Genomic DNA, 25143 nt, shown 5'->3' on the forward strand with positions numbered 1-25143 from the left:
TATATTGTGTATACTATAAACAATAACATCACATCATCGCACTTGCGTTTGCCTGTCGCGTACTAGCATGGTTAACTCCATTAAATTCATTCTATAAATTATTAATGTAGGTTATATGTTTTACTTATTTAGTTCCCATAACAATTGTGTCTATATTTTTTTTTTTTAATTTTAAATTATAAAAATTAAAACCATCAATATATTTTCATATTAAAATAATTTTAACCACATAATATTATTTTCCCTTATTTTCCATATTCAAAAACAAAATGGAATTTATAGTGGGTATAAAGTGGATAACTTATAACCAACCAGCTAGTATTCGAAATACTCGAAAAAAGTATGAAAGGGCTTATTTTTATTTATAAATGTATATTGATCTGATTTAGAAAAACTTTTTCCGATCGCTGTTGTAGCACTTGAATATATCAATCTATATTGAATGATTTAATATATGTCAGTACTTCAGTAGCGTATATTTTCATGTTGAAGAGCGATCGTTTTTGTTTTTTTGTCTTTTTTAATAAGGCAAATAGGATACTTCTACTACCTATAGTATACTTATTATTACTCGTAACACCATTATATATCTAATACTAGTAATAACTCTGTGTTCATACAATTATAATATAGTAATAGTATCGTGAAGTTATTTTATGGATTGCAGTGCACGTTAGATTAGATTTACGTCATTCTGTTAATGAAATTTTTCTGCCAAGTTTATGATATTTTTGTAGACATTAATGCACTCGTAAATATATTTATCCTTGTTTTTGAACTTACCAAATACGCTATAATTGCTATCCTTAAAATACTTTGAAGAATATAAAATAATATGTATTATACACCTACCCATTCTTATAGTCCTGTAAAAAGACCCTTTTATCAGTTTTATTGTATTTTTATGTGTTTATTTAGCTATATTGTATTTGATTTAATAATGATATTTTATTTATAGTTTAAATAACAGGGGTGTATACCAAGTGGGAAATTTTGGGGTTCAGATTCTCTCGTGATATATATATTTTTTAAATGTATAAAAATTTAACACCTGTTCATGTTCAAAAAACAATAAGGCATTTAAATAACCACTTTGCTGTATAGTGACTAATTAGTGATAGATATACCTACCTGGAAATTGAATAAATCACTATAATGCATGCGTTAAATTTAAATTAAAAAAAAAAAGTCATTGCATACAAAAAACGGTTGAAAAACTTTGTCTTTACAGTTAAAATAGTAAAAATTGCTGCAGAATCTGCTCATAAGCTATTCGTTTAATCCTAATAGTAACACGTACGGTGATCTTGGCTGACGAAATATTTATGTAAAAAAAAAATCATCCTGTAATATTATATAGAATAGTGACTTCTATAAAATATGACCGTATTGCTGTGATTATCAAAAGCTTTTAATTTTAAATCATACACATAACATTCCACTTTATTAGATTATCCTTTAATTGCTGATTCGATAAAAATATATAACAATAATATGAAGTGTTGGCAATCGCTAATAAGCTATAATAATAATATAATACTACACCCAAGCATATTAGGTACTGTTTTCCACGTACATTTTCTAATAATTTTATTATATTTTTAAAAAAAATTTATTTCTTGTTGGTATACATCTTAATTAAAAAATAGTGTTGAGTTCAAGTATTGGTTTTTATATTCTCTCCGGTTATCGAGTTTTTTGATGGGTTGAAAATATGGAATATAAATTATATTTCATTGTATTTCTGATAATTTTAGATATCAAATTTTATCCATTGTAAAGTAACTGGTGTTGAATGTCTGTACAAGCACACAACCGTTATACAATATACACGTGATTGTATATATTATTATACATTATTGACCTATTTTAAATGTCGATTGACAATCTCGGGTGTTTTTTTATAAACAAAATACCCTTTTATAATTCCCAAAGATCGAATTTCAATTAACGTATAGCGTATGTGATTTCAAGAAATGTATATAATATGTATAATATATTTACTGTTAAAATACACATATCACTCATGTCACATGGTGTCATAATCACATTGGTGTGGTACTCACATTTATTATATTATTATAATATAATATTTTAAGTGGGTACCATTTTTTAGATATTTGTTTGATATATATCTCAGCCATCAATAATACGAAACTACGTTAACTGTAATATAATATTTGTACAGCCGGTATACTAACTGATAACAATAATTTACTTAGTCGCTTATTGCGATTTTGAAATACATTTTTTTTGTGTTGCTCGAAGTGTTCATAACTACATTTTCATTACAATAAATTCTAAGATTTTTAATTTTTATTAATGATATATCATAATAGGTATATTTAAATAATAATAATCAAAAACAGCGACTTACAACTATATAATAATAAATGACATTTTTATCACACGCAGTAAAATTAAGAAGCCATTAGTCATATTACTCATATTATAAGAAAATACTAAATATTATAATATATCATTTTAAAGTTAAAACTTGTCTGAGAAGCAAAACATCGGCATAATATTCACATTCACGATTTCAGCATCTTACCATGTGCGTGAAATACGTACGACGTACTTAATACTGTCAGTCTCTTATTTAAAATAACAATATCACACATCCAGTTCCCAAGAGATTATCCCTGTATAACGGGATTGCTTAGTATATTACAAGGATTTCCGTTGGTTGTTATTAATTTGTCTTAGTTGACGTTTGTATATTTTTTTTTTTTTTGATCAACTAAATAAGTATATATGTATATGTATATTGTATAGTAAAAAAATGAAATACCTACTAAAAACCTTACGTTTTGAATCCATAAATCATAACAAGTGTGAGTTTATTAATGTCAAAAGTTTATGCATAACTCAAAACTGCCTTATCGAATTTGCATTTTGAAGTGCATTATTGTCAAATCATTATTCCCGAGGATCACGATAATTTATCGTTAGAAATATGTACTCATAAAAAGACGCAAAACCGAATATAATACCCACGTTTTTCTAGATTTTTTTATAGTTCTATATACACGAAATGTTACACAACAAACATTCATTTCCGACATGTTTTGACTTTATATTGTACCTATTTCACGGTCGTCTCATTTATTTTAATGAGCATACAATTTGTAGATACTACTGGATATCTAGTTCGATTCAAAATAATTGGTGACAAACCGGACAACCTTCAAATTAATCTGGACGAATACGTCTAATAAATATAATATATATATATTACTTTGAACTGGGAGCAAATTACGTATTCTATTCGACGCATAAAATAAAACGATTCAAAGGTTTTTTTCTTATCAATTATAAAACGTAATGTAGGTACAATATTAACTATATATGATAAATAGATCACCGCACCTATCGTTAATATTATAATTACGGCTAAAAATACTTTAAAAAAAAAAACAATCTGTCGATTTAAGAAATATATTTTTTCGGATTATACCGTTGTTGAACCGAAATAGAATCGTCATAAAATTAATAATTATTCTAAGAAAAATATACGTTTTGTAGGAAACGTTGCACATGTGGTATAACTATAATATACGATGTTGCAGGAGATGACGCGCACTGCAGACGATGATCGCATTAATAATATTTTGTCCTTTATTGTTTTTGACGTAGTGCTTCGTGCGGTTGAACGGGTATGACTACAGTCTACAAAGTATATATTATACAGTACAGACTGCAGATAAATAATAAACACGCCTTCAGATAGACAGACAAACAGCCACGGGATACACGACCGGAACGCATTATAATACTTATTGTAAGTACGTCTCAAAAGCATAGCATAAGCTCGCATTCGATGTTGTTTTGTTTTAATCGGCGATTAATATCAACGATAAAATAATATTATGTATTTATAATTATTATTATTTAGCGAACAGCGTATACGGGCGGCAGTCGTCCCGTACGTTGGTGGTGGAGGAACTATACATCGGTCTTCCAGGGAACTTATCACTCGACGTGACAGTGCGCGTAGTGTCTGTGTGCACGAAACACGATTATTTCTTTGTAGACGGTTTTATCTCGTTTGTAATGTTATTATGCGGCGTTATTATTATTATGATATCAAACTATCAAAGCCACGTAAAATGTATCCACCAAATACAGTAATATTATAATATAATATATTGTTTACGTACAATTCGATACGATGTAATTACAATACATTAATATTTAATATGAGTTCAACGGCGCGTATACTGTAAACTCTAATGTATATAATAATAATAATAATATGATCACGTCGGTATTCAGAAATAATAATAATAATAAACCATATACATATGTGAATTCTTCCACGCCGACGAAATACGTTCCCGAGGTATGTACACTCGAGTGATACCGCGGTGAATAGAAACGCGCGTATAAGTTGAATTTCGTAAGAATTAATAAATGCCATCTGCAGTAAGACGACTATTTTATGAAGACATTTTGTGTATGTGGGTCTTTTAAAACTATAACATTTGTAAAAACTGCTTGTCGTCGACAAAATAATAATTATCATTCTCATTATGCGTTCGTGTACCTACGTCATACATGAATAATCTACATTTAGTAGTATATACCTAAATGTACGACCAGCGCAAATATCCTAAATCATCACGCGTGTAACTTATTGGATCGCATAATATTTTTATGAATATGATCGCATACGGTGTACTAAATATTATCTTTATGTAGGTTCTAGGTACAATATTTTATTGCAGGTAATTCTAATTATTTTGGTATTTTGTATTTTTTTTATTTTTTTTCTGATCCTCTCAGAGCTGTATATATATTTTAGCTTATTGAAATATTCCTCTATACTGTAATAATACAGTAATAAAATACGAGCGCGTAAATACGAGTATTTCACTGTTATTTATCATTGCACACTTATATAAGCTGTAGCCTAAAGATTTAATATAAAGTTGACCAAACTCGGTTAAAGTATGTGGTAGTGCGATTAAATTGTGTACATAGGTACTAGTTGCACTCTGTTTCAGCGTTGTAATAGACATGCTCGTACATAATAATATGATATTATAATAAACAATAATAAGACGATAGAAAAGACGTGTAGTGACTAGTGACTAGTGAGGTACTGAGGTATAATAATATAATGATAAATTTAGATATGGATAGCATCAGGTTTCTTATCGGTTAATTGTATATACTATTTTTTAATATTGTTGGAATTTTGTGCCACATTGTTGTAAATAACGCAGATTAAAAACGGTATGAGTAAAATTTTATTATTATAGTGTATGCCTATAAAATAATATAAGGCATAAAATAAAATTATATGAAGTAAAAAAAAATAAGTGGTTTTCGTTTTTAACGTTACAGTATGCATTACCATAATTTTTTATTAATGGGAAATTAATTTAAACAGAAGATTCGATATAAATGCCGATATCGCTGGGCTAAAAACTAGTTATAAGTTTATTTCCTGGTTACTATGGTAAGCTTTCAAAGTCGACTTAACTGGTATAATATAGTTTTAAACCTATGCACTTGAAAACTGCAAGAAATATTCATAAATTTCTTAAGTGAATTTCATAATATCATTAACTGCAACATATAAGAAAATCTTCCAATTATTACGCTATAAATTACAGCCAGGATATTTTACAGTTAGTTCGTTCTGTAAATCAGTATATGAAATTAAAAAAAATTTCTATGAATATAATATAGGCGATTAATAACTTTCATTACTATAAAAATCCACATGCTTAATTCATGTAAACTACCCACATACCAGTTTAATAGATATATAAATATATAAACAAAAATGTATATATATTAGTATTAAATAATATTAAATTAAGCGGACTGCTCACTCTATACGAGCTGCCTTACGACACAGTTTGCCTATCAATACTATAGTTCATAATTATTTAAAATTGAAAGTTTTCAATAGATCTATATACAAATTAAAAGTAATTTTTATATAGATATAAACGTAAATAATATTCGTAATTAATATGTATAGTTAATACAAGGCATAGTATACAAAACTAATCAATATGCATATAAGTGATGGTATTTTATTATGGACAGAGTACCGACTAAAATATATCTCATATAATGATCAACCTACGACCTACGAGTACAGTGAACAAAATTTAAGTTTATGGTTTGTGATATTTATACACATATGTATGTTTATATTAAACGATATAAGAATAATTACCTTTGAACAATATTGGTACTATACCAATATTGAGTATTTGGACTATGATATTTAACGATTTATGGCTCTTACACCATGATTTTCAAGGAATATTGGCTATTACACACTGAATTTCAAGGATTTTAGGAATTTTAAGAAATAAAACCATTATTTTCAAAGATTTTCACAACTTTTTGTTTTAGATGTTCGTTTTCCATATGCATGGCGTCATATTTATGTTGTAAGGCCATATGTTTCTTCTTCACATCATCCTGTAGTAACTAGTAATTAAATATTTAGTTTCTAAAGTTGGTATACGATAGTTTTAATAATTAAAATGTTAATTTTTTTTTTAATGTCACTTGTTAGATATGTTTAAAGAAAGCGAGTTTTCAAAAACTGTAGAAACATTTCATAATAGGTGTATTAAAGCTCACTCATGTTGTGGCAGCAGCAGTCGAGATATAAAACCGTCAGACATATTTACTGCTGCTACTTCAATGTGTGTTAGCTAATATCTTTAAGTAAAAATTACTAAAATCTGAATTATTTACCAATTTTAGAACATAATCGCCAATGTCCTCCTTAAGTTTTTCATTTAGCTCGGTTACTCCACTTAAGTCAGAGTTAAATATATCCACCTTGGTTGAAATCATTGTTTATTTGTGTATTTTATAATCAATGACAATACTAACACCATTTTCTCACAATCTTCTCAATAGTATTGAGGGGAAATCTATATGTAGGGATGATATTTTCATTATTTTTTTTTTCGGTTTATTTGTCTTTTCTGTGTTTAATATAAACATCCAAAGAGTCTTAGTTTTCAGGTTTGAAAAAGAAGAGAGGGGTAAATTCTTCATTGTTTATAAAATAGTTCATAATCGAGTAGTTTACTTACTTCGTGATCTTTATGATTTGGCGATAAATCTTGCAAAATACCACCAACTATGGAAGAGTACCGACGAAGATTGGTAGAAACAGCAATGGCCAATAAGCTGTCTAAATCATTGAGTTCAAATTACACTATATGTACACTTGTATACTAGCTTTATAATATTAGAGTGAATTGAGTGATATGGTTTTCTAACATCATATGTGTGTTTCACATTCAATCTAATATTAGAGCCATAAAATACCAAATTAGTTCTAATGAACGCACATTTGCTAAGTTGCATTTGCTCAAAATATGTTTTTAATTCTTAGTATCATTATACTATCATGTTATATTATATATATATATTTTTTTTGTATTGCTATAATAACATTCAATAATCAATAATAATTATAATTATTATTATACGAAATGTGAGATATACCAGTTTGTCAGCAAAGTAAATGTAGTATAGTATATAATAAATAACCTATCTATAATTAGAACACAATATATTAATAACAGTTTTTTGTAATAAGTACTCGAAAAGTAGGTAGGTATAATCTCTTTTGGAAATATAAACCAAATAATTAATAAACCAATGACAGCACGCTGCTTTTCGCTATGCAAGTCTGAATATCATACAAGTGGACTGCTAATTGGAACCTCCCACTAGCAAGCAGAAGGAGTTACCTACCAATATAAAACATAGTGTATTGCAGTCGTAATTAAACCTGCGTGGTATGAAGACGGTGAAACAAATTGCAGTAATGTGGATTGAAAAAGTTTCAAGATCAAAATACATCTCGTCGAAGCTGCAGGACAATAAATAATTCGAACCAGCGTGAAAACTTTTTTTTTCCTGTGGCGTCCGCCCACCAACAGTAGCTTTGCGACTGTGTCCTCGCCCGCGCGATCTTCGCACGTGGAATTTTAATTAAAACCGCTTTCCCGGCGTTTAAGTCTAGGGATTAAAATAATTGTTTTTGCCAGTAGATCGGAGCACTACGGTGTGTGTATATATAAATGTATAATTAATTTTTCGGTCTCGTTTGTCTTAACAGCTGCAGTCGTGTATCGTGCCCCGCAATGGCGTATGATTTCTATATAGGTACACATTATATTCAACAAAATGTACCTGCGCAGGTACTTAGATAACATAATATATTATTACGATCGCATTTTGCGTTACGCCGGTGATCGTATCTCCCCACTGCAGGGAGTAAGCCACCGGAACATTTTAAAAATGGATATTACTCGTATAGTTTATTTAATTATTATTATTATTGCTGCTGCTTTTGTTGTAATATCCGCTGACGTCGGCGAATCTCCCGTGGCGGACTATAGAACTTTAGTGCTCGCTTACCACGACTGCACCGAAGGACAGACCGAGCCGGTTACAGTGGTCGGTCGTCAGACAGTTTGCATAATCGAATTATAAAGTCGCGAACGCGGTATGAACGTTTTGTAGGTGCGGTGATAGTGTTCGCAAATACAGTTTTACTTTTAACTAATTTATTCATCTTCGAATTTATTATATTCACGAACAAACGGTACACCGCGGTGTCTTTCTTTAATCTCTATAGTCTCTACCGTCCGTTCTATTATGTCAAGTGCACAATTTATTATGATTTATAATACATTATACACCTTTAACTTACAACATTATGGCCGTATAATTAAGTATCGTCAGCTACTGCAGTGTCGCACATAGACAAAGGAAATGTAATAAATTTGTAAAAAAGGTATACTTTTTTGTATAATACAACTTTACTTTACTATATATAAATATTAACTACTTATATCTAATTTATATCTATATTTACTTATACTAACTGGGAAACTTAAAATGTCTATAAAAAAATAATTGCCTTTATGGCGTATTTTATATATATTATATTTTATGGTTTCAGTATATGAGCTACTTACGAGAAATTATTATTATTATTAAATTTTAAAAACTTAAATATAAAAAGAAAAGTGTTTTTGAATTTATATCTAAAAATACTTTGCAATTACGTTCGATTTTGATGAATTTCATCAAAATTCTAATTTTAAATACGTATAAACTAAAATTATAAATATAATTTTTATTTTATATATTCTATTAGTTAAAAACTTATAAAGAAACATGTATCAATATTAATAGATGTACTATTCGTGTAATATAAAGTATAAACTTATTTATTTTTATTTTTTTGTACACAAAATTTCAATCTAATTAATAAGTAATAATCAATACCTGCTTATAATTTAAAAACACTGTTCTTATGTAGTTAAAATTTGAATTATGAATATTTGGTATTTTTTATATTTTAAGATAATTATTTTTATGTTATAAAAAAAAAAATAGTTACCTAATCGCGTCGAAACTATAAATATCGCAAATATTTAAATATTTTGAATACATTTTTGTTTGGTTTCTATTTTTACTTACATTCAATTTTGGTTTCAAATTATAATAATTATATGGGAATAAAGTATGCTAATATCAGTTGTACCGTTTTACCACATAAGAATAATTAATATACATTATTTAAATTATTAAAATAATAACCAGAATTATATTCCTTTATCATACTATTACATTATTATATTAACCTACTTTATAATCAAGTAAATCATTATTTCTTTGAAACATTTATTTAATGGATATTTTTCATCAAAAAAATTAAACAATTAATGAAAACCACTTATTCGTTTTATGTTTTTAATCAAAACGTTACCATTTTCCGCCAATCATGCAAAATAATAAACGCATGTAGTTGAATCATACTCTTGATCATATTTTACCGTTCATGTATTACCGTACAATTTTAGATTATGAAAATATGATGATTTCATAACAACCATGAAATGATATACATTAAAATACTGTAAATAGTTATTAATATATTTTAACACAAGTCGTTATACCTCAACACTTTTGAAAATTATTTATGTGTTTTATAATTTGTTAACACAAGTCTTATTTTTGAAAGAAAATGGTGATACGCAGTTTGTACATTAAAATATTATGAATTATATTATCTGCCTATCTTTTATCATCTACCATAATTTATTAAATATTTCATTTAATTTCATATAATGAAATACTGGGTCCTACTGAGAATACTCGTGTTTTTCTATATATTATTATAGTAGTTATCCAAATGAATTGCCTATTTGAAACCCCTTTTAAATAATTACTGATGTGGAACTGACTTCATATAACAGTAAGCACTCTGGACTCTCGAGTGTAATAATTATTTACATATAAACATTAATAATAAGTTACAATTGTTGAAAAAACGATTTTTATTACTCTTAAGTGGCAATATTTTTTACTCTTTTACCTACGCCTCGTATATAATATTATTTTTACTTTACATTTTAAATATTTTTATTTAAGGGGATTTGATATCACGAGCTAGTCTATTACTTTTTTTCTTAACAAAAACATACCTATAATATATTTTGTTATATTATTAAAATTAAATTTAAAAATAGATTCTCCAAATTATGTGTTACTATTGGGTAACGTCTTAATCAAGTAATGCCATGTTATTTTATTTTTTACTTTCTTCACAAATACTTATTGTGGTATTCTGTACAGATTTTATAATTATTTTAATAATAAAGAAAACAAATAAGGGTAAATGCATCACTCATGAGAGTCAATATTTTAAATAACGGTCTTACATTAATTTTATAATTAATTTAAATAAGTCTCAAATTATTTTTCATATTTCATCATACACCAAATGTATACATTAGAAAAATAAATTATTATTATAGGTATATTTTCGAAAAAGTCTGATCGGTATCGATCCTCCTTATTAATGGTAAAAATATCAAATCTCCAGTAATTATAACTTCGGCATTTTTCAGAAGAATAAACACTGTTACATTTTGTACGGTTAGGAGAAATGTGCACTTAATCAATTGTGTTCACATTTTGCTCGAAACTTAATATCTTATCAACCAAAATACATATTGGAAAAAATAGAAAATAAAAATTAATATATTCATTTCAAACATGTCCGTTAAAATGAAAATTTTCGCTTGGGGAAATGCGAGTTTTATTATTCAGATGTAAAATTTTACAAGCAATATACTAAAACCTAAATTGAATTATCGAAAAAGGTTGTGAAACAGCTATTATAGTAAGGATATGACAGTGTCTCCATCATATACTGGCCCATTGAAAACCATGCCGTAAAGCGTTTGCATTTTTATACGTTTTTTTTCTTTTACACAAATATTTTAACGAGCAATAAAAATCTTTTATGAATATAATGAATATTGTATACTTTTATAGGATTCGATTACTTTCGATATTGTGATTTATCATGAATGTATATAAAAATAGAACAAATGATGGTTTTATATTGTTTTTTAGTTATTTCTTCATTTTTATATTGAATTATTGATTTAAATATAAAGATAATAAGTTTTGTTATTTGTTTAACACGCAGTTTTCAAATAGTCAATGATTGTGATTCAGTATATAGTTAATATTAACAGTTTTAATTGTAATAACATATCTCTAGAAAGTGTTTCCCTGAGAATGCATAATTGAATACGTTATAGGCGTATTTCATTATGTTTATATTACTAGATACAGTGGCGTACCAAGAACAATATCGTCGGAGAGCCTATATGATATGTGCAATTTAGTAAATTTTTCGGGATAGTTTACATGTGCCTAAAAAAAAATTCCAACATATTCGTTTATGCCACTTATCATAACAAACGTTTCTTATGTAACAATAATATGGTACACCTATACGATACACATAATATTATATACTTCCTAGCATGGTAATTATATTTTTTGGGTCTATTATATTATGCGAGTGGTCATAATATTAACTTATAGGTTTTACACTGAACTCATAGACGCGTATTTGTAAATTTCTTAATAATCGTTTATTAAATACAATACAGTATAAAGTATACCTGATATAATTTTTTATTCTTATGTGATTGCAGTGAATGATATACATGATAAATTGAATGTATTATATTAATTAAACTAATTAAAGTAATTATTATCTAACATCTAATAATATTTTAAAGCTGTGCAAATAATAGTTAATTATTTAAATTTATATTATAATACATAAACCTTCATTTTCTTTTATATTTAAGTAATTTTAGGATTTATTTAAGTGGTTTTTATAAAATTTAAACATACAATAATGCATGGATACCGCGAACTTGCCTATACAGATCGCCGTAAATCATACTATTCTCATTATCGGTTGTTACTCGAGAAACCGAACAATTATTAATACATAAATATGTCTATCAAATCTTTACATTTTGTATCATATACATAATACATTGTAATTCCATGACATAAATTTTTGTTCATCAAAGTCGTTCGTTAATACTATGCAATTGTATAATATTTGTATTATAAAGGTGTTTATGTAAAATTTGTTGTTAATTTATGTTGGCAAACATAAACGTTTGTCAGAAAATAATTAATTGTTATTACTTTATTAGGTGCGTGCCCAAGTTTTTTTCTCACATATACTAATAAATAGCTCTATTATTTCAAACAATATTGAAGCAAGTGGCTTAATTAATGAATCAATTGAAGTCAAGGGCTTTCGATATTATTTTTGGGGAAGGTCAAGTGACGAATAAGGGAATAATTATTTAAAATATTAAAATTTAATTAAAATGAATATGTATGTATTCAAAATTTGAAGTTTTTTTTAGGTTAAATATTTATTAATGGTTATTTAATTTTTTTTTTTTTTACTAAATTCTCGCATTATAGAAATATAGACGGTGAATGATTATGATCCTTTCACAAATGAGTTTTTTCTATGGACTGGGAGATTTTTTTCACTGTGCATCATATTTAATAAATATAGGCTATAGCCACAGTTTGTGAATGATATTTGTGTGGTCATTTGTCAATTATTTCATCGAAATAATATAACCACTTTGAACCACAGTCCCCCTAATTGATGGTATGGCGTAATTTCTTATGACGAAGTCTTATATACATTGATAAGAGTAAGTGTGTCATAAGGACCATATATTTTCCTCGCATAATTGTATCTCGGTGGGATCGACATCTATCAAGTACCTACTGTACCTACGAAGAAATCTCGAAGAAGATACTTTGAATTTTTCGGTCATTTTTAAGAACAACGTCAATCATTCTAAAATAATATTATACAGGAATGCAAACAAACATAAAGATTTGAACGAAGTAAGCATTGGACTTTTGTATTGTATTTCTTTCTATTATCGGTCTTGTTAACGACACGGTTTAATTTAATTTATACCGCGCCAGTTACGAATTTCATACACATTTATTTTGGTATGTTTTAATATAATTTGCCAAAAATGTAATATCAGATAAGAATGAAAAATAGCTTTTTAATTAATAATAATGTTTTATTTTTGTTGTTGTAAACATCATTATTGTGTAGGTGATAACAATATGTGAAATTTAACAATTAATTTGACTCAAAATATTATAGTATAATACAATAAACGGACTGTATGTTATGCGCACATTGTATTTAAAATGTCTACACTTTTGGCGATTAAAGCTTTGTCGGCGAACGTGGTAAAATAACTCTTGATCTTTGCATATTTATTGTCTATGGTTTAATTGCTTCCTGTGAGTTTCATTCAGAACTGTATGTACAGACGTTAAATTAAATGCTAATAAAAATAAAACAAATATAAGAATATTACGTCACAAACATTAACTACTCGTGTTTTCAATTTAATTATTATTTTATTTTAACCATTCGTTTAACAAAATAATAATAATAATATGTCGAAACAATAGCTAATCTACAGACTTATTGTATTTCATTAATCGTTACACCACTCCCGTAATATGAGTGTACATTAATGTTATACTATCAATTACACTGCGTATCTGTGTGTGTATATAATATATTTATTGTGTGCACAATACACTCGTATAGTATTATACAGTGACGTCCGCCTTGGCCACTTTTCAATGAGGTTAAAATGTCTCCTATTGACTTTTTTTTTTTGCTGACTTTCAGAAAACAACTTATTAGATATTGGAGTTATCATAAAGCAGGGATCACCAACTGGCGGACCGCGAACACTTTTTTTACGAACCGTTATCCATAGGGTAGATTTTAAAATTGTTATAATATAAAAAAAATAAATACTATAAGTGTCTAGGTACTTATTATAATTTGGTAAATGCATAAATAAAATATAAATAATAATTATACTTACAATTTTATAAATTATTGACTCAAAGCCAAAAAGCTTCTTATTTGTGTCTTTGGATCACCACAATAAATTAAAATGTATTATCATTTATTACTTATAATATTCTCTCCCCCAATCACACCATTGAAAATACCTGGGTACGCCACTGGGTACTATAATAGTATATATTACAGACACATAGTAGGTATACGCATCTACTATCTATATACGTATTCTTCAGTATTTTAACCGCAAGCGATATTAATAATTAGCCTATACATAATATACAGATATTATTATTTTTAAACCGTATAGATACTGTCGTATAAATAAAACATGAACATCTTTTAATATAATATTTGTCATTTGTGATACAACATAATAAGGTTGTAGGTAGTGACAACTTCCTCTAAGGTAATTTCTTCCGTGCTCTATAGTACCTATTTCGGTGGATCGTATATATAGGCGCTGTGTAGGGTGTATATAATATACCATTATATACCGCGGAATCAGCAACGCTATTACATTATAATAACTACAAATAAAGTAGCTCGTTATTTCCGATCGCGGTAGACGATATATCATTACATCTGAACGCGTGTAATTTTTTTCCACTCGAACTGCACTCATTATTTTGTTCATATACGTTTTCAGATTACAATACGAGATTTTTAGAAGAAAAAAAACACGATGTATAAATCGAGTCCGGCTGTAATAACTGTCGTGGTCTATACCGATTTCGGGTGATATCAGTGTGCCGTGTAATAATGAGTAACTATATGTAAAATAATATATTTATACACGACACCGTCATCACTGATCAGCGTATTTTTCACGGACAGTAAAATCGGCTCAGGTCTGCGTCCGGGTTTCGCGCGTAAAATCAAAACCTCCTCCCTCGTAGGTTATTAGGTTTACGCGACTCGAAAACGTTCGTGAGACGCGTCGACATGACGTTTTAAAAAAAAGATCCGTTTTTGTGTTCGGTAAACCATTCGAATCAGATTTATTAGACTTCCGCAGGTCGTTTGCGCAGAGTTCTCGACATTAACACTATACAGACGGATCGTATTGTGTAATAAATTATGTGTGCGCGTCATCGGGTGTCGAACATAATATTACATTATTAAGTCTCTTATACGGATCCGGCGATATAATATTATCTCGCGGATATAGCAATTTAAGTGTAACGGGCGGCGGCCGGATTTGCTAATGATGGCTTTTCGGCAATTAAAAACTTACCAAATTACAGCGCGAACGGTCTTAATGGTAATGATATCATGTGTCCGAAACAAAACTGACTTACACATCGCACACAACGACGGCCATTGATTGTGTGTGTGTGACGATACTGCAGCAGCTGTATACCAACGCCTTTATCGACCATTTTTGCGTCCGACTATCGAACGGCGTCGCGCTGTGGAGATCGTTGACCTATTCTCGCGTACAACGTATAGTATAAAATATTATGATAAATATTATAATATTATATATTCTTTAAACAATTTTCGGCCGACCGACATTGCCGCCGCGAGGCGTTTAAAACGTCGGCGGCGGTGCTGACAAACCGTCGCGGTGACATTTCGCTTTTTATATATTAAAATAAAATTAAAAATCGCCCTAACCGCAAAATCGCCCCATAGGTTAGGTATGCATAGTATAGATGCGCGTTTGTGCTAGCCGTGTTTAATATTTAATATTGTTTAATAAACGCTGTCGGGTTTATGTAAAGACAAAGTAATACGATGACGTATAATGTAAATAATCCAATTAAAACGATCTAAACCATTAACCAAGTAAATTGCTGTAGTTGTTGTTCTTAGCTCTTTTTGTTTAATTTAAAAAAAAAAAAATATTAATTAAACCATATTTTTCAATATTATAATCAGCACGACAGCCGGACGACATAATATAATATTATAATGTAATTTGTCTTTAAAATATATCGTTACACATTATTCCAGCTTTCCCGGAAAACTTCCACGATCCCTATCCCTAATTAATATACCTACGCGTACATTAACTGATTTATCATGTCACACCGTGTCAGATATGGGTGTATCCCTTCAATACGTACAATGTAAATTATTTGTATATAATATAATAAGGTTAGATTTAATTATAGTATTATGCATTTTACACAAAATATTCAGCAAATACTATTTTTTATTGTAAAAACTGTTTTACCAATAAAATGGCAATTATAAAAACAAATCATAACTTGTAATGCATTTGTTTTAAATATTGGTCGATCCAAATTTCAGATAGCCGTAACATGTCCAAACTTTGATCTGTTTTTTTTTTTGTCATAATATAATTTATAATGTAGATTATTTAATACATTTCTATAAAAATAGACCATAATATAATAATGCTGTAGTTAATTCATAATCATTTGAGTTTGGTATAGTATAGAATTCAGATAATTCTCAGGCATACCTTTCCTAGACATTTTCTGAATACAATTATTCAAAAGTCAATACATATCTAAGCAATTTTTTTTTTTTTAGTTTTTGCTTAATAATGTGTTTTGTTCATTCTAACTTTAAATATTTTTACATAATGTATAATTTTCACTAGATTATCGTTAGACGTGGCACATAGACAAAATATTAATCATTAGTGACATTTTAGATGATTAGTTGATACCATACTATATCACGCATTTAATACTTAAATATTTCTGGAATGAAAATTGAAGTTTGAACTTTGGTTTAGATTTCAGAAATTATTTTTGATACGTGCACCTTTGCAAACGCTTCGATTTCCTTTACATTTATTCAAAGATGAAAATGTTTGTCCGAATTCTTGCGTAAAATTAAAACTTTCCAACAAATAAAACGCCTTTGGTGATTTTTATTTTGTTCATCGCTCCCACGTAAAAAAATAAAACGTGTACCTATAAATTAATATTAATCGTCAATAAATTAATAATGTGAAACCAGATTTCCTTTTATCGCGCATCAAACTATAATATAGGCTTGAACATATCCGTGGTTTTGACGTATGCATATTAAAGCGGTCGTTGTTTCTCTGTGCGCGAGTAACCGTTTGCACTATGGTCGTTTGATCCTATACCACGTGCTATTGATTTCAATCGTTTTGGCCGTGTACGGTTCATTTGATTTATCAAATTAATCATCATTATGGAGTGGAAATTTTCACGCACTCGCACCCACGCATTTGAAACCTGTCAGTCTCGGAGGAATTTGCGTGGGAAGCTCTTATACTTGGAAAAAATCTCTTATGTACGTATAATAATATATTGTATTCATTAAATAAGATTCTCTAGTACACAGCCTTACCCCTCGGTCATACTCGAATATACTCATAAACATTAGAGAATATATTTTATTTATTTTCACTTTTTACTCAAACGCGTTTTATCACATCATGGGTACCTGCTATAGGTACGTATATATATTACTATATATACTAATATATTCTCGATCGTTCGACATCGTACACATTATACATAATGATTATTGCAGTGTAGTACCAACGTATATACGAGATTAATGGTTTAGTTATTGGTGAATCTGTATGAAGTAATATTTATCATGAGAAACCAAATGGAACCCAATGAATCCATCATACATATTTAATACACTAAATTACTACTCGTAATATTTTATACCATTTAATAAAACCGTTGTTAATTTATTATAGTATTTGCATTATACAGATATTTACTCTGCAGTCTGCATAGTTAGTACTACGTAAATAATAAAATACATTGCACTATCAGGTATTATATAATTATGCTTACGTATTTTATTTTTTTTTGTCTATTTTATTGTGTTTATCTATACTCTTAAAAAAAATAAAAGAAGATACTTTCTAATTACAGCCTCAAATTTTAGTTACTTATTAGTTATAACTGTAATACCATTTTATTATTCCTACTGATATTTTAAGCGATGATATTAAAATATGTTTGTTGACCAGGACACACCTCTTGTGGTACCTCTTGTAATTTTCGGCGTTTTACTAACGATTTTTTGCTCCATAATTTATATTCCGATATTCAAATAAAATATAAATACCTATGTACATTATTATTCTATAATTATACGCTTTTTTTGATATGTACTACGCTGCAGAGTAAAAAAAAAAATACTTTATTTTTACGAACGCGCATTTGATGTTTTGGATTATTACTTATATATTTAATCAACATGAAGTTGTAAAACAGAAATTCTACAGTTTTAAAAATAATATTTTGAACGATGTTAAGTATTAAAAATAGAATTTTCGACGAAAAAAGTGTAATTTAGAGACTTGATTAAACGCCCGCGAACGGTGTCAAAATGACATATTATTTAGAGTAAGCAGTACTTTGTGGTGAATAAGAAGTTAATAAGTCATTCAAATTAAAATTACCTTATAACTTCTTAACCTCATGATTTTTAATTACCTTTACATAACGTAATGTTATGTTCAAGAATATGACGATGACGTGAAAGAAGCGTGATGTTAACATCTAAAACAGTATACTGGAGTAAAGGTTTATTTTGAACAGATGACATTATTAGTCAACTCTACGTTGTGCTTTTACGACAAGCGTTTGAATATTTAATAAGGATTTCCACGTAGTTAAAATTATTTAATTATTTGTTACATTGTTTTTAATCTTAATAATATAATATTATTGTATTATACACAATTATTATTTATAAACCGGCATCGTATTTAAACTAAAATAGTAATTATATCTTAATCAATATGTTGGTGGAAATGATATAACGTGTGTCATGTTGGTTAAGCTTTGAAATATTCACTTAATATTGTGCGTTTATAAATGGTCAAACAAAGGTTTTATAATTGTTAAGTATTATTCTAAATTTTCTGTACCTTCAATATTATAGGTCTACAGATAAATTAAAATACGAGAAACCGGACGAAAATACGCATTGGATGTAGGTAGAAACTCTACAGTAAATATAAATTATATAAACGCATAGTAATTAAACACATAATAGGTAACTAATTTATGAGGGGTACCGAACCTAACCTAACCTATACGGCCTATAATGCATACCGTTTTTATACACGTGATATATTTTATAAAAAAAATAATGTAAGAATTTTATACCACCAAAAATAAATAACAAAATATAAAATGAAATATAAAACAAAAAATCTGTAAAACAAATTTGCAGTAAAATAACATAGATGGTAAGTATTCTCTAAAATATTTATTTAACAAACGTGGTGAAATAATTTTTGCTTTATAAAAATATTTTATACATTTTAAATTACTTGTATTTCTATCTATCATGTTATTGAAAAACAATTCTTAATATTATGACTTAGATATCGCAGTAGGTATAATATAAAGTTAGTTCAGTTGTTTGAAACAAAATAAATATCAAGGACGATCGTATTAAAAAACATTATTGAATGTTTTTTATATTTGTTCTACATAATCTTGTTTTAAGTATCTAATATTCAAGACGGACTTATCTGATTAACTTATTTGATAGTTCTTTATGTATTAGTTTAAATATCACGTTTAATTACAATTTTTAATTCGAAAGGGTGTATGCGAGTAACAGAACTTTAAATTGCTTAGAATCAAGAGGTTTGCATTGGTATAATATTATATTTGATCCTGGTCTTCGTAGTTGTAGATAGAAACTAAATATTGTTTAAATACAATTTTGCATTTTTATAGTTATACCACTTAACGACTTAACACTATACAGGTAGGTACATCATATTAAATAATTAGTGTAATTCGTCATTTAGTGTTATACTTTATACTTACCTAATAGACAATATTCAATATTTAAAATTTTAATTCAATTCTACACCATTGTATGTGATGGAAAATGATTCTGAGTTCGATTTCTATCAAAAGATGATTTTAACAGTAGAATTCACATTTTAACTTATGTTCTTATTTTTTTTTAGTTTTTCCCGGTTATTAAAAAAAAAGTGTTGAGAATTTTCAATTTTGACCTATTAATGTACCAAATACCCAATCTGCTACAAGAAATCTTCATCTAGGTTGATGATCAAAGCATATTTTCTATTAGAAAATTATTTTAGATATAGGTAGAAATAAAAATAAAAACTAAAAAACACACATCATTGTGAAATTAATACGCATACCTACTCATACCTATCACATTGAGAATCTAAAGAGATACATATTAATTTTTATTATAGTATCACGAATTAAATAATGTTGTATGCTATAAAGCATAGTGTTACTTATTTTATCGGTGTTTAATAAATTATTTTCTTTTAAAAAATATGTAGTTTGTTTAGAAGTTTTAGTTGTGAAATTAAAATAAAATGTCACAAACACACTCATTTTCAGAACCACAAAATAAATTATTTTTTTAAATATATTTTAAATAGGTCGTAAAAAAAAGTTTTGAAAATTGACATACATAAATTAATTTTAGGTAGTTTGAAAATAAAAAAAATATTGATTTAAGATGAAACATGAATTATTCAAAAGATTCAAAATGATTGAAGCTTTAGATTTATATTAACACGAGTTATTATTATTATTATTATTAAATACAATAATATTTTATGATATTGTAATGAACATTGAATGCAAAGTTTTAATTTTATGAAAAAAATCGATTTACATAGAAATAAGTACCTATAATGATTTTTAACATAATTATGGATTAGATAGTAAATATTTTAAATTGTTTTATATTTTATTAAAACTACATTTAAAATTTATTTTATTAATTTTATCTTGAGTAAGTATGTGCTGAGAAAATCTTAAAATAGGACTTGCGTTCAGTTTTTTTCCTGGAATTATAAAACTATTTTATTAACTCGGTTAAGTGTAATACCAATTTGGATTATAAATGCACTTATTAAAATATTTTCTATTAAATACCTAATCTTTGTTCGATGGAACTTTACGGTGTGTTGCATGATGTAATTGAAACTTCCATAATATTACTGCATATTTTATTATTAGTAAATGCCGTTTCTCGTTGGGCACACGCTACATAGTTTTAGTTATTGTCTGTGGCAGTGGTATGTTCTTGGCAACCTTACATATTTTTCCACAGAAACAAATGTGAAGAAGATAATAGAATTTGTCATGGAATGTATTCATACACGGTATTCAGTTCGATTTGCTTTTTGTTTGTTCAATATAAAATAATTAAAATAATATCATATATTATAATGCAATAATGTGTCAGACTGAGGATGTTATAAAAACATGTAATAATATGTTATTGATTATTAATATAATATATTATCGAGACTATGATGGACAGTAGACTCATATTATGTTAAAATATTCTAAAATTTATTTCAAATTGTTTGTCAACCGTCATTCAGATTATTTTCGAGACGGGCTATCGACCCACTCGGCAGAAATGCCGTTCTAGCTCGAATAAAATCGCAGTTCCTGTACTTTTGACCTTTGCCAATCGCGGTAGCCGTTCATAAATAATCCAGACATGTCGCTCCGGGCCGTCGACTTGGCAGTAATACGTTTCATCCACCATGTACACACTTCGTCGGATGCCAAATCCCCGGTGAAGTACTTTGAAAATTGAGTTCTTTTTCATGATCAATACGGGCTCATCGACAGCATCCAACGGGTGACCCGCTAGCGTTGTCAGTCCGAGGAAAGCCGAGAGGGTTGCATCCCCTGCCGCCGCCGGTATCTCCACGATATGGATCATCTATTTAATACATATAGCATACATCATTCATATCATAACATTTATGTAGGATATGCATCTGGGAGTATGTACATAGTGTGTGCCCGGAAGATTTTGCAATATCGCTCATATTTAGGTTGTTATTATTTTTATAACTTTCAGGTAGGTACATACACCTGTGCACACATACATGATTAAAATTATTGCGCCAGCAGCGGCACCTGGTCAGAATAATTGTAAACTTATTGCAACAAATACAACAACGAGACACTATATATATTATAATTATTATATTATTATATATACGTCGCGTACGGCATGTTAGCTGCGTCCATTGCATGCATACATAGGTATTATAATATATGTATTGGTAGCACCTAAACATATTACACAAAAATATTAACGTGCTATGTGACAGTTTAATGCAATTCATTTTTAATAAATTTATACTCTTTTATAACATATTTATTTTTTTGCATGAGAAATATCATATCTGCAGACAATCAGCTTTGTATTCAGGTTTTTACAATTAATACAGCTATTTCGCATGATTTTAGTTGGGTTTTTTAAAGCACAAATATTGCCCTGAAGCGTATAGATTTAATGTATTTGAAAAAAAAATTTGAAACACTGTTAAATAATTATTATAGGAACACTATTCTATATAATATAAACTTGGTCACATGGATTATAATATTATCTATCTGAATAAATCTAAACGTTCAATGTGCATTTCGTGATTTTGTGAATATTGTATACTATAATTATAAACTTACGTTTGATAAAATTGTATTGTAAAGGATTGAATAAACTATACATATTATAAGTTATATATATAATATAGTTGGTCACGTCGAGGCCTAATAAAACACGAAATGTTGCTAAACATTTGCAAGTCTAAAATAATATATAGTAACGTTTATTGTTTTATTTTTTATAGATAGGTATTTATAATTGTATTATGAACGATTTGTAAAAAATATAAAAACAGATGAGCATGCCCTCGTGCTCACGGTTTTTGAAATAATAAAATGATTCGACTAGTTAATGTTTATTCAACGTCTTTGGTCTTTAAATTAATATTTTGGCAAGATAAAAAGCATAAATAACGTGACACAGTTGTCGTTAAAACATTCCTTTCCTAACTAAATTTTAAATTCATAACTAAAAATTAATTTATTCAATTTCAATGTAATTCGACGTATTTAAGTTTACTGGAGTGTTCTGTTGGTAAAATTAGTAATTTCATATACCTATTGATACTAAACAGTAATTCACGCTTTGGGGACCTGTCTCACTGTAAAAACTACTCATGTGTACGGAACATCTATTCATAAGGGAATTAATTAAAACGGTGTACGGAGGTGAGTTATTTGTTATTACATCGCTGTGACAAATGGTTATATCCAAAAATACTATTTGGGAAAACAGTATTAATTTCTATAGAAGTGCATTTCCTTAAATACCTCGTCTTCTAGATTCATATCACCCAAATCGTTCATAATTGCTTTGTTCTTATTAAAACTTGATCGAGAATTCTGAGAGATGATTACAAATGATTGCGTCTTGATTTTACTGTAATCAAATATTATATAATTATTTTAGTAGGTGTATTATCTTGTTTATCGAATAAAACGTTTACCGAGTAAAAAAAAATCAATAAATATTACACTAAACAATCTATAGATTATTGTACCAATTAATGAGAAACATTCCATATGTAACAACCGAAAAGCAATTGTACATATTATTTTGTATTTTATCATTTTTAACATAATATTTAAAACATTGGCATACGCTCGATTGTGGTACAATTCATCAGATAAATTAGCTATGTTTAATTAATTAATAATAACATATACCTAATACTGACTATGAAATAATCGAGACAACCATGTTAAACAATTACCGCGTTGATTCAATCTTAAATTAATATTATCGTAATAATATTATTGTACTCCTACAATTCCATTTGAAATTTTGAATGTTAATTATTCAGATATAATCTTTCGTGTAGGATTATTAGGGTCTTGGGATTTATGTCTTTTCGCTTACTTTGCCAATTTTATCTTTTATGTCATTAGGTCACCCGTCTAAAACAACCCTCGTTAGTGTCATAAATTGACGTACCTACATATTTATAGAACGTAACAATATAATATACTTACCATCATAGTTGATATTATTATTAATATACGTGCATTTTAATCTGCCCTAGAAATTCGAACAATTATTACGGTATTAATGTTTATTGTATATTAATTGTATTGTTAGATCTACTTCAAACAGTTGTTTAAATCGTACACAAAAGTCGTCTAAATTTACTTGTTTGATCCACCCCGTAAGATAATTATTTCAGAAACAGACATTTTCACCAATAATAATTAGTTTGTCACTGGATATTATATACCATTAATCAAACGTTATAACTTCCCGTCTCGATAATATTATATATAATATATGGTCATTGACACCGAGTATTGGCGTGAATATGTTCTATCCTCGAATAGTATATTTCGCTAATAATTATTATAAAAAATAGTAATATGAAAATATGATTCATTAGATTTTAAATTTGCGTTATTATAATAATAATCAATATTTAATACCTACAGAAATAACCGTGTTTGGTAGTATCTTTATTTGACAGGAAAATCATAAAACCAATCGTTCAAAAAATATTGCTAAATACGTATCACTATAAAAGTATAAATTATAAGTTTTTATGTGTATGTTTCAGACTGTTTATTTAAAAACTATTTAAAAACGCAATTTTTATCGGAATTTACATTTAATATGACAATATTATCAAGACACCTGACTAAAACATATATTTCATACCAATCTAGTGAATTTTACTTTGAGAATGAATACACACGTATAAAATATTTTAAATTGTATATTTTTAGGGAATTCCCTATATCAGAAGTTTGGGGTTATAAAAAAACGTGACACGAATGTCCCTGGTGATGTTTTTTTTTTGACCGGTAAAAAAAATAATTTCAAAAATTAATTAAAATCAGATAAATGTAGACAAAGTAAATAAAAGTACATAATAAGTATTTGCCCATGTAAAATATATATTACAAAAAAATAATGATTTCATTTTATACACGTTTGCTGTCGTCACTTGTCCGGTGTCTACGTATTTATTTGTACAAAACTGTCGATAAATATTTATTTATATTTCGATTGAGTTGGCACGTAACATTTTTTTAATTGTATCA

General features: G+C 27.9%; 1 protein-coding gene across 1 annotated transcript; it reads right to left on the reverse strand.

Annotated features, from left to right (window-relative positions):
• Positions 1-21604: 21604 nt before the first annotated feature.
• Positions 21605-23418, reverse strand: LOC132918978 (uncharacterized). The gene is made up of 2 exons (XM_060980331.1): positions 23383-23418; positions 21605-21937 (listed from the first exon to the last, which is right to left on the reverse strand). The coding sequence occupies exons 1-2, from the start codon at positions 23416-23418 to the stop codon at positions 21605-21607; spliced, it is 369 nt and encodes a 122-aa protein (XP_060836314.1).
• Between the last annotated feature and the right edge of the window lie 1725 nt (positions 23419-25143).

The sequence above is a fragment of the Rhopalosiphum padi genome, chromosome 2 (assembly GCF_020882245.1).
Source record: "Rhopalosiphum padi isolate XX-2018 chromosome 2, ASM2088224v1, whole genome shotgun sequence".
NCBI lineage: Eukaryota > Metazoa > Arthropoda > Insecta > Hemiptera > Aphididae > Rhopalosiphum > Rhopalosiphum padi.